The sequence below is a fragment of the Myotis nattereri genome, assembly GCF_964212035.1.
Source record: "Myotis nattereri genome assembly, chromosome: 9".
Taxonomy (NCBI): domain Eukaryota; kingdom Metazoa; phylum Chordata; class Mammalia; order Chiroptera; family Vespertilionidae; genus Myotis; species Myotis nattereri.
This window is the reverse complement of record NC_138084.1, coordinates 30,822,384-30,840,661: the sequence shown is the minus strand read 5'-3', so window position 1 is coordinate 30,840,661 and position 18,278 is coordinate 30,822,384. Positions and strand designations below refer to the sequence as shown.

The following is an 18,278-nucleotide window of genomic DNA, read 5'->3' as shown; positions in this document are numbered from 1 at the left end:
AGTGCAAAGAGGTGCCCCAGTCCCTTTTTTGGTAAGGGCTGCAGATGAGCATTTCACAAAGAAATAACTTATATTAGAATATATATAAAGTATGTGTGTGGTGTTTTAATGACCAAAGAAGGCACAGAATGAGTTAAATTAAGAGAAAACATCACCACTTGTTCTGAACTCTGGTTAACTGTACAATATTAATCATAATATACACTTTTAGATAAGAATCCAGATTTCTTGTAATTGAAAAGTGACATTTTCTAGGTCTATTATTTATACTAAGAGGCACTGCAGTAACAGACTGCAAATAGGCAGTATACATTGAGTCCAATTAACAATGACCTTTTACCAAAACAGTACTTTTACAGTGGCTAATGACAACTTGTGGAATGGAATTAGGTATCAAAAACTTAAGTGAAAATATCTACTACTTCTTTACATTTGCAAAGCTACTTACACATGCTATCTGGAAAAAGAAAATAAACAGTGATGCTTTGATGTGCATTTGATTATTGTATTAAATAGACGACACATTTTAACATTTAAAAAAAGACATTCATATACCATACTCATGGGGTTTCCTACAAATGGACCATTAGTGTTAGGCACCAAAAATTTCAAGTTTTTCTCTTTTTTTTTAGCCTGTCCCACTGATGCATCCTCGACTCATCTATTTCTGCTCTGCAGGTATCACCATGTACATTAAATATTTGCACAGTTCATAAAAATTCTGTTCTGGACAACTGAATTGCAGATGGTCCTTTCTGTGTTGGATTCTACATTGCATGTTTTGTCAGTTATCTTACAGCACCCAGATTGTTACAATCTATTATCATTTAAAAAGTGACTTTCTGTTTTAGCCATGAGGATATTATATATACATATTTACCCAAACTAAACACAAAACTGTGTGTGAAGTTGAACAACTAATAAAAATGAATCTTATTCTTAATGGTTACTGTAAATGATTTCAATCATGTCCCTTATGATTCTAAGTCACATTATATTAAGGAAAATAATTTTTTAATGTACAATGTTTACAAATGTGAGTAAGACACTTACAAAACCAACTCTACCATAAAAGTCTACATTTTAATTCCGTATGGACCCTAGAATTTTTGCCCTGGGCCCATTGTGAAGAGTCTGCCCTACTCATTGGAGTTCTTCTACCAAACAGGAATGGGTACATGGGTAAACAATTTTCACTTGTTTAATGAGGGAGTGGAGTATAGATACATGAAAGTGAAACTACCAAACTCACACTCCTGGGAATAAATGTAGGACTACTAGTATAATGGAATGATGGAATTTAGTTTACAGCTACACTGATGAATCTCATTCAATAACACAAACCTAAATTAAATGGCTGACTTTAACTAAGTCACATATCAGAAGTAGAGAAAGTGATCTTTCTGTGGGAAAAACACTAATAAGTGTAAATAACTTCTTGTCTTGAGTAAGCTGAAAGTGAGAGGAAACTACTTACTACTTATCAAGTCAGGAAAAATAATCAGAATGAAGTGCCAGGCAAGCATGAAGTTAAGGCACCATTATTTACAACTTCAATAACTTCACTTCATTCTGAAAAAGGCTTTAAAGACATGAAAAATAGAAAGCAATGTTATTTCCCCCTATGTCTATAAACTACTTAGTAGTTCTTAACATAACTATAATTTGTGCTTTGCTTTTCGGCCCTGTGAGTAGCAGCTGCATTTGACTGTAACATCTGCACCTTTCCTTTCCTTTGGTGTTTGCAAACATGCGCAGTGGTAAAGGCTATAGAAGGTGCAGAACAGCAAAAAAAACATACTGTGTCTATGTAAGAAACAATGAAAAAAAGACCAAACTAAAGCTATTACTCTGAATTACTCAAGAGGGGATTAAATTGTTCACTAAGTCTTTTGCAGACTTATTATATATTAAGTTTAGGGTTTACAGCATTCTACATAATGACTTTAAAACGGCAATGGCTTCAATAAACTCATGAAAGTTAGTTATGTGACTGTTGGTCCAACACGTGTGTTGAAATGCAGCAAGTACATTTACTTTATAATTTCTATCCAAATATAAAAATACTATATAAAGTTCTCAAGTGTGTGTGTGTGTGTGTGTGTGTGTGTGTGCGTGCTCGCGCACGCGCGTACGTACATGTTTATAACTGTTCTACTTCCAAAGCTCAGAAATTCACTAGCTTAGAAATAGGTTGCTGCAGTCAGCTGATACCACTTAACCGTCTCTTTGCTCAAGTTGAAATCTTTCAAAGGCAGGGTTATTCCACCCAAGAAAAAATTCTCCCGCAGAGATTCTGCACTGAGTACACTTAGTTGAAGTTCTCTCTGTCTTAGGGTTTCTTTGCTATATCCACTGTACACAAGCTACAGCAAAGGCAAAAAGAAAACAAAGTTACAAATTATTTCTTTGAATTCTTGGATTATTTTAAGTAAAAACGTAAGTGAGATCATTAGTCAAAGTGACTATAATTAATGACACTGATTATGACACATATGGTGGAATTTGTCTCACGCTTTAGATACACATTTTATATTTCAGGAGTCCTGAATTGTATTCTCAGTCCTCTGAGAGTCTGACATAGAAATGCACAAAGTAGAAAATTATTATGGCTTAAAACTAAAAACATGGTTTTTCTAAGATGGAGTTTGAGGAAAGGCAGCATGCACTAAGATTATCTAATGAGAATAGAAGGAAGCAAGTTGAGATAGCATAATTATAAGTATTTTACAAAAAACGAGGGATTAAAATTTTCTTTTGTTGTCTTTTTTCTGTTGGATTTTATATACCACAAAATGATAATTCCTAATTATCCATAATCCAATGCAAACTCATCAACTACAAATGTAATTCACAGAAAATCTGGAGTGTTGAAAAGCTACTCTCTTTCAAATAATACATTTAACACTTAGAATCTTTTTTATTTTTCCAAGAAAGCCTCACCATAACTTCTGAGAAACATTTCCCTAGTCTAGTCCTCACTGACTGTAAGTACTAAAAAACGGATGACATTTCATTTTCTTTAAAGCACAACACTAACTAGAAAAAAAGCCAATACTGCCTTTTGAGAATGATATGAATTGGTCTTCACCAAACATTTTATATGCTTTTAATGGGCTGAAAGGATAGTCTAAAGTTTTAATAAATTCATAAACTTGATGAAAATTCAGAACTATTTGCTTTCAAATCTCTATATAGATATTTTTGTGTAGATGTAATGTTAATGTGCACAAATAAAATGGTGTTTATCTAAAGAAGCAGTTAACTAAGAGTTAGTGGTTTTAACAGATAAGGAATTTTACAAGTTGACCATGAGTAGCTGAGCAGTCACAGTTCTGCTCCATACTGTTTAGCTGATGCCTGCTACAGCTTAAAGCACTCTATTTCAAGAGGGTTGCTGAAACTAGTTAGAAGGAAGATGATTTTTGAAACTACATCCTACCAAGCAAAGGTAAAGGCACTGAAGATATTTTAAAAGAATAAACTGAAAGGGCATTTAAACTTCAATTACATGAAGGGCTGCCATGTAGGAGGAAAAGAATAGTTCTGTGTGGTTCCAAGAGGTACAACTGAAACCCACAGGTGCAAACTCTAGGGAGGGAAGATTTCAGCTCAGTATAAAAAATAATCTGGGAGTTGGAGCTGTCCAAAACAAACTGGATGGCCCGGAAGTACTTCAGCACAGATTGAACATCCCCCCTTTTTGAAAATGTTGTAGAAGGGGTTCGAGCTGGAAGGTAGTTGAATAATGGCCCCTAAGATCTTCTTAAAAACCTAAGGTCTATGATTGAGGGTTCAGTTCTGCATCACTTTGTGTGGTTGTGTGTGTGTGTGTGTGTGTGTGTGTGTGTTTAAAATATATTTTTATTGATTTCAGAGAGGAAGAGGGAGGGAGAGAGAGATAGAAACATCAATGATGAGAGAGAATCATTGATTGCCTGCCTCCTGCACACCCCCTACTGGGGATCGAGTTGCAACCCAGGCATGTGCCCTTGATCGGAATCGAAACAGGGACCCTTCAGTCTGTAGGCCGAGTCTCTATCCACTGAGCCAAATCCTCTAGAGCTGCATCACTTTGTTAAATACCATTGAACTGCTACTGATTTACTTTACTAGTACAACAACCAATACCTAAAAATTTTAAATTTAAAATCTCAAAACAACAAATCAAGGACATTTTTAGAAATGATTTTAACTTACCATTTCATTGAATGTTGGGTTCCTAGTTTTTCGTGAAATTTTGGTTTTGCGTTTGGATGTTTTGTGGGGATCTGGAAGTAGGTATGTTTTGACATATGGATTTGGGTCAGCCCCATCTTCAGTAACCTACAAAGAAAAGCATTCCCTTAACAGTAATGCTTCCTACCAAGGAATGGGTTTCCTCTACAACCACCAGTATTTGTAATCACTCACAAGATCTTTGATGTGCATCACCATGATGAAAAGAGTACTATTTCGGTAAGAGACAGATAATTTCACGGATCCTCCTATTTGGCCTGGAGTAGGACTGAAGGGCCCTGCATCTGAAAATATAAACATGTTAATCTTAATTTTATCTTGCTTGCAGTGGTTCAAGCCACAACAAAAAACTTTTGCTTTAACTCCAGGACCATGTGAATGTGCAGTAACAAAGGGTAAAGACACTGGTAGGCCACAGGATATATATTTTTTAGTAATTACATTCTATTAGGAAAATTGTGTTTATCTAGAAATAGACTAGCTTAGAAAGAATACCTCCTCTCATCACACTGGACCACAGCTTGCAACCCCACTGTGATTCCACCACATCCACTGATTAGTTACAGACTTGAGGGCCATAGGGAAGCCATGACCCATCAATAAAGAGAAAAAAATATTCTCACCTGCAGACTTAGCTATTCCTTCAGCTTTCTCATCACGAAGAAGAGGGTGAAAAAAGGTACAAACAAGATCACACTAAGAAAGAAGAGGAAAAAGATCCATTAGTTTAAATATTACGTAGCACAAATATAGTATGTTATTTTTCAATTAGGACCATCACCTCTGCTACATCCGTTGAAGCACTCATCAAACTCTGTAAATAGCTGTTTAACTCAATTTTTCTTTTGGCTGCTACATCTTTTATGTGGGTTCTTCCTAGAACCATCCTATTAGGAAAGCTACAAAAGAAAAACAGTAACAAGAGGGATTTAAATTATTTCATCTGGAAGTATTTATAGAATCAAGTCTAATATTTACTTAGAAATACACTTTTTTATATACTTAAATACAAACTGGATTCTTAATCCACTATAAAGTAAATTTTGCAATTTCTCTTCAAAGTATTGGAGATGAAATAGTTCAAGTATCCATTATCCTTTTATGAACCCTGGTACAAAAGGTGTGTTGTTTTTCTAATTTGCTATATTTTAAAATTATTTTGCTATATTTTCTACTTATTTCTTCTCAGGATTAATCATTCAGAGATATTTTATGTAGATCTTAACCTCCAAAATAATCATTAACCAGCCATAGCAATTGTAGAGACCAGTAAAATTCACAAATGGCAGAAGCCCCAAATCAAGATAATCTTAACTGTGCTTATTTTGGTGGCAGTGGAAAAATGTCTGAATCTAGTATTGCACATGGAAATAAACTCAGCTAAATTAAAACTGAGGGTCTCCAAAAGGTATCGGATACAAAACTAAACACCAAGATTCTGACTAACAATCTCAATGCCTCAGCTCTTTTTCATCCACATGAGCTCAGTATGATCATAATAGATTATTTCTGCAGTTATTTAAAATCTGTTTTTTTAAAACCAAGATTCCAAATTATTATCTTGTGTTGCTTACTATGGTAGAGACAGCAAATTTAAAGCTTCCGCTATAATTAGCGAAAGCTGGAAAATCCCCAAATTTAAGATTTTTTTAAAAATATGTTTTTATTGATTTTTTTTAGAGAGAAAAAGGAAGAGGGAGAGAGAGAAACATCAATTGGCTGCCTCCTGCAGGGGATCCCACAACCTGAGCATGTGCCCTGATCAGAAATCGAACTGGCAACCTTTTGGTGCACAAGACAATGCCCAACCAATTGCCACACTGGCCAGGGCAATTTCAGATTTTAATCATTTATTAACTCATTAATCAAAAACTTACAGTTTCTTGTTTGAATCTAGTACTATATTAGGCCCTTGTGATATAAAAGAAAATAAGTCACATATGGTTCATAGTTATCTTACTAAGTATTAACACAAAACTTTTGACTTACACTTAATAATAAGTTATTTTCTATAAAAAAGGATTAATGTACATGAATGGAAACATACCCTGGTAACTTCCAAAGTGGAAAAATAATACTGAGCTTGTTGTGCAGTTCCTGAAATTCGTCAAATGTCCGGAACACAAATGATGGCTCAAGCTGTCCTTCCCTCAAAATTCGGACTACATAAATCTGAAGAAATCACACCCAAACACATTAGATTCATAATAAAACCTTTCCTGACACAAAGAAAATTTAGAGTTTGATCATTATATATAATCCAAGTGCTTTTAGCTTATAAATATATATGTCCCCAACAGAAAACAGCAAATATAAAACTCATTTATAGCACATCTACCAACATTCTAAGAATGATCTTACAGAAAAATGAACTGGAAAATGAAGTCATTTTATTTCCAGGATTAAATAAAATAAATTTATTTTCCAAATTTATAAATATAGTACATTTTCAATAAAAATATTAATAAGTTCATTTGAGAGTAAATAAGAAAAAAAGAGCAAATTTATGACAGCTGGGGTATGAGGGAAAACTTAACTTACTGGCTATTTAAACTATTATAATATCAGAGTACTTTAGAGAGCAAAATACTGGTGCAGAGCCAGATACAACTACAGAAGAAATTCAGAAATATGTATAAACTTAGTGAATTTAAAGGTGGCATAATAAATCATTGGGGGGCGGGGCGGGGAAAGGGAGGGTGGAAGGACTGCTCAATAAATGGTGTTAGGGTAAAATGACCGGTAAACATACAAAAATTTACTAATAAATAAAATAGGTGAAAATTAAAATAGTAAAGTTGCTTTCTAAAATTTATCAATATGTCAAATATTTAAAGACCGACAGTGCTACAAAGTATTATCCAACAAAAATATTAGCACAAGGGTGAACAAGACAGCAAAAATGATGATAATGCTATACTATTAGGGAGGAAGCACACTGAAGATCCTGTCTTTAAAAAACAAACTGTGTTTGTGTGTGTGTGTGTGTGTGTGATAACATTTCAGCATTCCTGAAGAGTAGGATAAGACCTTAGCCTTTTACTTTACATGCTTCTGTATTGGTTGAATTTGTTACAATGAGCAAGCTTTACCTTTGAAATTATAAACGAATTGTAGATAAGGAAGGAGAAAAAGCACTACCCTTTTAGTCTTGTCTCTGAAAAGAAGAATATCATTTGTCCCTCATGGTTTTGGAGCAAATCTACCAAGAAATAAATACCAAAAAACAATTAGGGAAGCTCCAAGTACATTTATTTATTTTTGGACCATCCGTGGAAGAAAGAAGTATGAAAAGAACAAATGCTTGAAACTTCAGCAGAGTCAATGAAAGAAGTGGGAAAGGACAATAATAATGCAGGCACCAGTCTCTACAAATCAAACCAAACTTACGTAATGTTTATCTGGGTTGTATTTCTTATGATAAGTGAAAACAGAGACTTCCTTGATTCGACCATCTTGTCTAAAGGAGTATGTTTTGGGTGAAAATGAAAGGATGGGTTCATCATTGGAAGGAAGACCAGAAAAACGCAGCTGAGCAAGGTTGTGAATGAAGAAGTTAAACTTTGTGGCAATGCTTCCCAAGCTGGATTCAATCAGCCTACAAAATAAGCAGAAAATGTGTTAATAGTAAATGTTCATGAGAACACATGCTCAATTCTTTTAACATAAGATGAAAAATATTTCCATTCCTTTTAAAATATTAAGCAGACTCTCACTCTGTCAAAGATCCCCTTTGTTCTATAAGCCAAAAACCCATTAAAATACATCTCACCCCAACAAAAATGTTAGCACAAGAGTCTCTATTCCATTCAATCCCATTGTCTCCAAGAAATGATGCTTTTATTTCTTGAGCTCTCGGGGGTCCAATACTAATGAAAAGCTTTTAGCGATAGAAGATGACTGGCATAATGCCAAAAGATGGTTTTATTATTTTAGTCCCTTGTAATAAATCAGGACAGTGACGACTTCCCTCAATTGGGAAAGGAAGTTTCGACAGAATGGGGAGTTTGGTGAGAATCAATTAGGAAGGCAGGCCTGGATAAAACACTGTAGGCAAGCAAAGGAAAAAGCAGTTTCAGAACCAGGATAAAGGAATCCAGAAAGAGAAAAAGGATTCAATAGGGAAGTGAAAAAACCTCACACAAAGATGTTTGCCTTGCTATGGACTAAACATTTGTGTCTCCCAAAATTCATGTGTTCAAGCCCCAATGGGTATGGCCTTTATGGAGTTAGAAATTAAGGTTAAAGGTAGAGCCCTGAAACAATAGGATTATTCTTCTCATAAAAGATAAGAAAGCACAGGCTTTCTTATCTTGCTCTATCTCCCTCTTCCATGAGAAAACAGTGATGATATAGTAGTTTGCAAGCTAGAGCCCTCACCATGAAGCAAATCAGCTGACACCTGGATCTTGGACTTCCTAGCCTCCAGAACTATGAGAAAATAAATTTCTGTTGTTTAAGCTACCTCACCTATGGTATTTTGCCATAGCAGATCAAGCAGACTAATATATGCCTGCTTTACAGCCTTACCCAGAGGAGCCTACGAATCTCTTTAAAAAACAAAACTCATCAATACCTAAATTACCAGGATTAGTTTGGAAGGCTATACAAAAGTCAGCTTCCTTCAATTCAATTCAGCCCAGACTCTTGAGACTAAGGAAGTCTAGTACAGTGTTTTCAACCTCTTCTTCAATGAGAGGAAGAAGGCAAGAGAACAAGGAGAGAAATGACCAACCTGGTCACCAGACATTTAGAACATATTTGTCTTTATAGCAATAATGACAAGTTCAAATGCAATCATTAGTATATATGTTTCAAGTGCTACATCATATCATAACAATTTACTACTGCAGTGTTGCAGAGGATGCTGTTTTAAGCACTTATGATATCCATAAAAATTGTTACGGCAGAATCCTCAAAAATAGATTAGAAAAAACACCTTGTATTTGGCATTGTAGAAAATATGCTTCACAGAAATAGTTCATAAATAGGATTTTTATAATTGAAATCATATACTAAATGAAACTTGAGATCATGCCTTGAGAGAAATAAGTTTATTTTTTAATGTTGCAAATCCTTTATGCTTATTCAGTAAATGAACTTGACAACCTACTATTTGCTAATACTGTGAATCAATTTTTCCTCTGTAAATCAGAATTTTGATATATAGCACTTGTTTATACTAAGGAAAACAAATCAAAGCTAAACTGTGTGCCTTCTCTAATATACTTAAGCATGAATTACCTAGTAAAGAAAATTGTAGCTTCTGCATCTGTAGTTTGGGGCTGAAGTGCATCTCTAACATATTTCAAATCTTGAATACTTGTAAGTTCTGGTAACCCTGAGGGAATCATCTATAGAAAGGGGAAAAAAAAGTCTGTGAGTTAATTTTTTTAAAAGTCTGTTCCCCATTCTTCCCTAAAAGCTATCCAGGTAATCAGAACTAAAGTAAACAAAAATGATCACAGTTTTGGGAGTTTATGTTTTAAAACTGAAGCGAGTCTCTTATTAATGAAAAAAATTGAGGAAAATGAAGTTAATTGTTGGAATTCACAAAGTCAGTTTATGGAGTATAAATTGTAAAATCCACACAATTTTATATAGTACTCTTTTTATATTAATTTCAGTCACAATAATCATAGTGGTATTTTTGGTTTGTTTTTACTTAACATATTTCCAGAAAAGTACAGAAACCTTAAATGTACATCTTAATGAATGTTCACAATCTGAACACCCCCAGATTAAGACACAATACATCTACCGGCATCCCAGATGACCTCACGGTCCCTTTCAGTTACTATTACTCCTCACTCGCAGGGTAACCTGTGACTTTTTAAAACATATTTTCTAAAAAATGGTGTCTGGCATATTTCACACTGTAGCAATTTTTGAATATGCTGGTAATAATATATCTGACATTTGAGACTATAGTAAATTTTACTCCAAAATCACAATATCCTTTTTGTAGTTACTGAAATACAGAAGCATTAATATAAAAGTAGTTAAATGCTTATAAAGAACAATTACCAGTGACAGGAGGTTAAGAAAGAGGTTTGTCTGCTTTCTTATCAAATTGTAGGCCTGACAGCAGAGGTCCACAAATAACTGGAAACGAATGGTGGGCTTTTCACCTCCATTAATGACATATGCCATATCAGAGGTCAGCACAAAAGGAGCCCGATCCCTATTTAAAAGGAAAGTACATACAAAGTGTTATTTACAGAAGATAGTCAAGTAGTGTTATTGCTATTACATGGTTACTGAACTAAGCTATCGGAGCCATAGCAATTTCCTACCTTGGTATAAGACCGTTTTGAATTTCCTTAATTCTTAAAAATTCTCATTTTCAGGAAAGTAAAAATCTAATCTCATCACTTAGATAGAAATTATATATGAAATCTTTCCCAAGGTGATATTTATAAATCCACACACTTAGAAATCAAACATAGTTATAGTTACAAAACATACAGAGAGAAAAACTGTACTCATTGACATGATACAAATGGGAACATTTCCAATTAGGTACCACTAGCTAGTCAAAATTAAATATACCTAATTCATTTCAGCAAAGGTTATACACTCACTCTTATGTCATCTCCTAGGGCTTTTTCAACCCCTGTTTTGCTCAAAAACAGCTACAAGACAAAGAATAGCAAAAAAAAGGGAAGGCTTGGGACATTAATTTGTGAAATTGGAAGTGCCTTTCTTTTTCTCAGCAATAACAATTACAGTATTAGTACCTTTTGAAGCTACCAAACATCTGTGCATGGCCCAAAAACTTCCCAAAATCAATGTGAAACATGTGTCCTGTGCTTCGAAGCATTATATTGTCATTGTGTCGATCACAGATTCCTAAAACATAGGTGGCTACACAGCATCCAGCACAAGAATAGATAAAATTCTCAGAAGCCTATAATAAAGATATAAAATTATTTTAGGAAAAAATTATTTTTAAAGGAAGCAAGGTTACAAAGATTAAAGATTAATGTAATTCATCCCTCTCTGAAATCACTGTTGTAATCCACATTCTAAACAGCCGATAAGTTGAATTATGGTTAAAAAAAAAAAAAAGGCCAATCTTTTCAAAATTCAAAAACAGAAACACCCTTCTAAAGGTGATTATTGCCCCTGCTCTCAAGCTCTGCCCTTTCACAAGCAGAGATGTCACCAGGACCTGAGGGATATGCACTGCCTTTGAACATCTTTTAAGCATCGTGTTTGTGGAACCCTGCTCCTCACAGGCTCTGCTGCTTTCCACAGGTGGCAACACTGAGACAAGGTTAATTCGAACAGAAGAATATGTTTCTGTTTTGATTTTCTTGAGGGGGGTGTTTCTAGGGAGGGCATGTGTAAAGAGAGTTAGCTTTTATCTTTAAACATCCAACAATATAATTAATGTATTTGGTTGCCCAGTTGGTGACTTTTAATGTGTCATCTGTTATATTCTTAAAGCTGGACACTAGTCCTGCCTGTTCTGGGTTTAAATTACTAACATAATATCATACAGGATACAGCAAGATGCATACAATGAATATTTTAATCTAAAGCATGTGCATTTAGTTTATTCTCACTCAACATTTCTGAATGAAGCAGTCATTTGGTTCTACATGTCCATGTGGCTAATTTTTTGTTGTTGTTAATCCTCACCCGAGGATATTTTTTCCACTGATTTTTAGAGGGGGAAGGGGGTGAAGGAAAGGAGGGAGGGAGGGAGGGAGGGAGGGAGGGAGGGAGAGACATTGATTGGTTGCCTCTCGCACATGCCCCAACCAGTGCTAGGGATCAAACCTGCAACCCAGGTACATGCCCTTGACCAGGAATTGAGCCAGAGACCCTCCAGTGCACAGGCCAGCACTCTAACCATTGAGCAATACAGGCCAGGGCCATGTGGTTAATTTTATTCCATAAACCCCCAGAAATCATTACTAATGGTGATGATAATAGCAAATGTTTACATAGCACTTATCACAAACCAGGTACTGCACTACTCTCTTTCTCCCCCCCACCACACTAACAGTATATGTGTGCGTATGTGTATGTATAGATGGATGGATGTGAACAGCAACTCATTTAAAACCTCATAACAAGCCAATAATGTAGGTACTTTTTTTAAAAAATATATATATATATTATTGATTTTTTTACAGAGAGGAAGGGAGAGGGATAGACAATTAGAAACATTGATCAGCTGCCTCCTGCACACTCCCTACTGAGGATGTGCCCAAAACCAAGGTACATGCCCTTGACTGGAATCAAACCTGGGATCCTTCAGTCCGCAGGCCGATGCTCTATCCACTGAGCCAAACCAGTTAGGGCCTATTATTGCCTTTTTACATATAAAACTGAAACACAGAGACGTTATTTACTCAAGGTCATATAATTGTTAAGTGGCAGAGCCAAGATTCAAACCCAGGCAATGTGACTCCACTATATTATATTCCCCAAATAAAAGAGCCAAATGCATAAAAGGCACTCAATATATGTTACTTGACCATTATTTTGTGTCAAACAACTTACCCAGAATCACACAAAAAACCAGCACTACTATAAACAAGTATTGGCATCTGCTGCACTGCTTTCCCCAAACCATAAAGAAAAGGAAGTGTTTTTAGACATTTTAAAAGACCAACCAAATTCCTCTACTTTATTTTCTTAGTCAACAGATAACATTTGTACATATCTATCTGCAAATGTGATATAGTAATTATTTGACATAAACTAGGCAGGCAAATGACATTAATTGGGATCTTCTTACACCACCATTGAAAGTATTATTGAGTCTTCCTTCAGCCAATTTAGGATCATTACAGGCCTTATGTCCTAAGAGATTTCCCTTTCCTCTTACATAAAACAAATGCATACTAAAAAAATTGATGCCTCCAATAATAGCTATATAGAATGTAGTCTATTAACACTTTATATATCTCAATTTATTTAGTTATCATAATAACCTATACTATTTTATTACAGCCACAATATATACTATAATACCATGAAAATATAATACTGTATCATACTGTAACATTGTATAGCTGATGTCACTGAGGCACAAACAGGTTAAATAATTTGCCCGAGGCTATATAGCTGGTGAGTGACATGGGACCTGAATTCAAGCCAGAAAGTCTGACCCATAATCTTGTTCTTAATGACCACATGATGCAGCCACTCTACTCATTTCCATAACTTTTCCCAAGACCTCTGTGAAATATAACATTTTGGATTATAAAAATAGCTGTTTTACTGCCCTCTAAGTACATGTTTGGAAAGTTTTTTGGGTAGTTTAGCATTGGTTTCACTCAGATTCCTGCCATTAAATGCATTCTGTTTTTATTTTCTTCTATTTACTTGGAGAAATATACTGTTTTCATAACTTAGACTAAATGGCTGACACCAGAGCTGAAAAAGAAAAGCATTGAAGACCCATGTAATACATTCTTAACAAAACTATTTAGAGTAAGGAGACAAGCTAATCACCTTTTCATATTCCTCTTCAGAGGGATTGTATTTCCTCAGCCACTCTGCAAGCGGTTTATCTTTAAAGGATCCAGTCACACCATATTCCACTTGGATTTTCCTGAGGGTATCTGAAGCAGGAACCAGCTCCACCATGCCTTAAACAACAAAACATTAAGCTATGTGAAAATATCTTCCAAAAGTAAGTCTTTAAAATATTTATAGTTTTCAGCTCTGGCTGGTGTGGCTCAGTTGGTTGGGCATCGTCCCATGCAGCGAAAGGTTGTCAGTTTGATTCCCAGTGAGGGCACATGCCCAGGTTGAAGGCTCAATCCCTGGGCATGCAGGAGACAGCTGACTGGTGATCCTCTTTCACGTCGATGCTCTTCTCTCTATCCCTCCCCACCTCCCTTCTCCCCTCTGTTTAAAATGAACACATGTATGTGTACACACACACACACACACACACACACACACACACACACCACACCACACATATATTTAAAAAGCTTAGCACAGAGCAGGACACAAAGTAAGCACTCAATCATTAGTTAGAAACAACATAAAAAATAAGAACAATCTGATTGTCTCCAAAGTTACATGGAATTCCATAAAAAGAAAGAGGTTCAACTACATGCAATAAGTGTGTGACAGAAAAACTAATAAGATGGTAGGCTATTGTTGAGGAATCTTACTTGATAAAACTTCTGTCTTACAAGGCATAGGAAAAACAAACAGCAAGAATTCTTAAATTGACTGGATTTCCTTTTTGACAAGATAAAATTTGTACATCCTAACCTGAAGGGGGAAAGTTACAAGGCTCTCATGTGGCCCTCATGGATAAAATGGCGAAATGTGGAGTGGTTGATACTACAATGAAATCGATGAGTAACCAAATAAAATATAATACCCACAGATTGAGCAATCACTTGAAGGGAGATCTCTAGTGACTCTGCCACAGGGTTGGTGCTTGGCCCTTTCTTGGTAAACATGTTTTTGAATGACTTAGCAAAAGCAACAAAGTATCTGTTCTTCAAATCCATTCATAACACAAGCTAAGAGGTTCAATGACAGATAACAAAACTCAGATTTTAAAAAGAACCAACAGGCTAAAAAGTAATAGATAAAATATAATAAAAAAGTTAATAGTGACTGTCCCATACTTGGGTCTAAGAATCAAAATGTACAAGTACAGAATAGCTAAGACATGGTTTAGCAGGAGCTGGCAGAATGGTTTTAATTAATAAGCTCCATTTATATGACAATTTGCCCTCCATTCAGCATTCTATAAAATCCAGGTGACATTCTTAGAGACTATAATTCAATCACTTGAGCCCTTTACAAAGAAAACAAGGTGATAAAGTACTTTAAAGTCACATATGACAAATCGCTGAAGAACTCGAAACTCAGGATCACAACAGGTCATCACCAAGGATCTGACATTACATGATAGCCAATGAATAGAACCAGGACTCAGTTCCTATTCTTCTGAATACAAGAAAGAACTTTACAGCTATGAGAGCTATCCACGACATAATGGACTAACTTGAAATACAGTGAATTCCCTTCACTATAGGCATTTAAGCATAAATTGAATGGCCAATATTAGAAAGATGATTAAATAAGATAATTGTTCAAGTGACTTCCTAGTGGCTATGATTAGAATCTGTAAAGCATTTTTCATTTCCACTAACCACAGGTGATCTTTCTCTCCTTTAAAACCCACAGCATTGCCTTTGTAATTATTCTTAGAGCTTTTAGCTTACTAAAGCATTTTCTAATTACTTGCATATGTCTTCAATTTCTTCCCTCTAAAATATAAGCACTACCTGCCATTAGCATTCTGCAGATGGTAGATCCACAACAAACATTTGTTGAATAAGAATAATGATAATAGCTGTGATTTATTGAGCATCTAATATGCATCAGATACTAGGGTATTTTACATTCATTATCTCACTCAATTATCACAATGTTTCTATGAGTGTAGTACAATTATTATTCACACTTAATATATGTGGAAAGGAAAAAAGTATTCAATAAATAATAAGATGAAGTTTGTTCTTAGTAGAAAAATACTTTGTAACCATTATTTCATTTTGCAGTAATGAAATCAAAGTTGGCTTATCTTAGAGATGGCCTTAATTATAGGTCAAAGCTAAAGACCATAAAGTTCTTGTTGGGTCAATGAATAAACATCTCTGGTTACTGCATAGCATTTATTAGGGCTACTCACTGAATTATTTAATCATGAGCAAATGAGTCAATAAAACAACACTGAATTAAAGTAAGAAATACTGAGATCATAGTGCACCAGCATCAGAATCCTTAGGGCAGGTACACTGAGCTAAGTTCAAGAAGAAAAAAAGAGAAAAAAACACAACACCAGGACATAGCTAACAAGTTTACCTCGATCTCTGCCTGTTGAGAGACATTTGAAAATCACCATCCTCAGATCTAGTCCTTCTTTAAGCCAGATTTTGTCCATAATCTTTATCATCTGTAAAGCTAACATATCCTGCCGAAGATCTTCACCAACCTTAAAAATCAAGAAAACAAAATGAAACTTGTACCTTTCCAAAAAACTCACATACTATAGAGGAGGAGAGGAGAATAGTGAAAAGAGAGAAGAATGAGATTAACATCAACCAAAAACCTTGTATGCATATATGCATAACCCATGGACACAGATGATAGGGTGGTGAAGGCCTGAGGTGAAGGTGGGGGAGGGTTCCAGGGCGGGGCTGGAGGGTATCAATGCGGGGGGGTGGGGGGTGGGGGACGGGGATGTGGGGACGGGGGGGGGGGGGGGTTTTGTGGGGTGGGGGGAGGGGACATACATAACACTTTCAATAATAAAGAATTATTTTTTTAAAAAGAATGAGATTAACATAACTGCCTTTTAATTTTTCTGTAGCATTCTAGAGACAGTTACTTAACTTCTTCATGTCTAAGTTTCCTAACTGTACACTTCAAAGGTTGGGTTTTATGGTTTGTGAATTATATTCAATTTTTAAAAAGAATAATATGGCCCTAGCTGGTTTGGCTCAGTGGATAGAGTGTCGGCCTATGGACTGAGGGGTCCCAGGTTCAATTCTGGCGAGGGGCACATGCCCGGCTGCTCATGGTGCTGCAGTTTCGCACTACACAACTTTAGGGGGTACCATTCACATAGTCTGTGTGAAAGGCACTGCCGGGAATTATGATGGGCTCAACCAGCATGGCAGCAGCTCTAGCCCACAGTTGCATTTATTCCCAAATCTGTTTGGGAACAGATTATGTCAGTGACAACCTTACACATACTTATTCAATTTAATTAAATAAACAAAATTACTTTTATAATTCTGGAAAAGGAATTAGATAAAAGAATTTTTAAATTACCATCTAAAAATAAAGGAATCTTATTTTGCTCACCTTAAACATGACATTAATTTCTTCCCCCATTGGATCAGTATTCACCATTGTGACCTTTAAGGGCACAGCATTAGAGCTGAAGAAGGAACACGACTACAAATACAACACATTATGTATTAGAAATATTAACACTGGAATAAAAATGGGTATAAGATTTATTTTTGCCCTAGGCATTTCTCCTTTCACGTGCTTCTCTGAATTATGGCAAATGAAGTAACACAGGAGACTTGCTTTTTAGATAATCTGGCAGATAAGAGGCATAAAAAATACTTTCTGAAACTTAAACATAGCATATATGAGTAAAAGATCATCTACTACTTTTTGGGCAGAGAAGCAAAATCTTAAAAACTTGAGACAGCCCTTGGCATGGAATCGGTTGGAACATCATCCCATATACCAAAAGGTTATAAGATCAATACCCAGCCAGGACACATACCTAGGTTGTGGGCCCGGGGTGCGTGTAGGAGGCAACCAATCCATGTTTCTCTCTCATCTCTCTCTCTCTCTCTCTCTCTCTCTCAACATATCCTCAGGTGAGGATTAAAAATAATAACTTAAGACAAAAACTTAAACTTATTAAAAGTTTGAGCTTTAAAAGTTTGAGGATTCTCTCTCATCATTGATGTTTCTATCTCTCTCTCCCTCTCCCTCTCTGAAATCAATCCTATATAATAAAAGCCTAATATGCTAAGTGTCAGACCATTCGTTTGACCGGTAGACCAGTTGCTATGATGCACACTGACCACCTGAGGGCAGACGCTCCAACCAGTAGGTTAGCTTGCTGCTTGAGTCCGGCCAATTGGGACTGGGTGAGATGGGCCAGACATCCCCTGGAGCCTTCCCATGGCCCCTCCCTGGCCGGCCAACCTCCCGTGGTCCCTCCCTAGCCCCAGTCATGCACCGGTGTGGTCCCCTGGTCAGGCTTGTGCTCTCTCGCAATCCGGGACCCCTTGAGGGACGTCGGAAAGCCAGTTTTGGCTATATCCCTGCAGGCCAGGCTGAGGAATCCCACCGGTGCACAAATCTGTGCACCTGGCCTCTAGTAAAAATATATCTTCTAAAAAAAAGACAGTGAGACTAACTTAAAGGTAAACAATAAAACAAAACCAAAGGGGAAAATATAATCATTCTGTCTCCAAATAACATAATATACAAGTCAGGCATCCACTGTT

The 18,278-nt window shown here is 36.0% G+C and overlaps 1 protein-coding gene across 1 annotated transcript in view; it reads right to left on the bottom strand.

Annotated features, from left to right (window-relative positions):
- Window positions 1-630: 630 nt before the first annotated feature.
- The window catches only part of PIK3C2A (phosphatidylinositol-4-phosphate 3-kinase catalytic subunit type 2 alpha), a 96,275-nt gene continuing 78,627 nt past the window's right edge, over window positions 631-18,278 (bottom strand). Inside the window, exons 21-33 of the mRNA XM_081099610.1 lie at window positions 17,107-17,199; window positions 16,102-16,231; window positions 13,714-13,850; window positions 10,980-11,149; window positions 10,267-10,423; window positions 9,484-9,593; window positions 7,630-7,837; window positions 6,287-6,411; window positions 5,021-5,138; window positions 4,863-4,935; window positions 4,414-4,523; window positions 4,201-4,326; window positions 631-2,366 (exon numbers count right to left, since the gene is read on the bottom strand). Of these exons, the coding sequence (XP_080955736.1) occupies window positions 2,184-2,366; window positions 4,201-4,326; window positions 4,414-4,523; window positions 4,863-4,935; window positions 5,021-5,138; window positions 6,287-6,411; window positions 7,630-7,837; window positions 9,484-9,593; window positions 10,267-10,423; window positions 10,980-11,149; window positions 13,714-13,850; window positions 16,102-16,231; window positions 17,107-17,199 (1,740 nt within the window). The 3' untranslated portion in view covers window positions 631-2,183. The remainder of the gene's footprint in view (window positions 2,367-4,200; window positions 4,327-4,413; window positions 4,524-4,862; window positions 4,936-5,020; window positions 5,139-6,286; window positions 6,412-7,629; window positions 7,838-9,483; window positions 9,594-10,266; window positions 10,424-10,979; window positions 11,150-13,713; window positions 13,851-16,101; window positions 16,232-17,106; window positions 17,200-18,278) is intronic.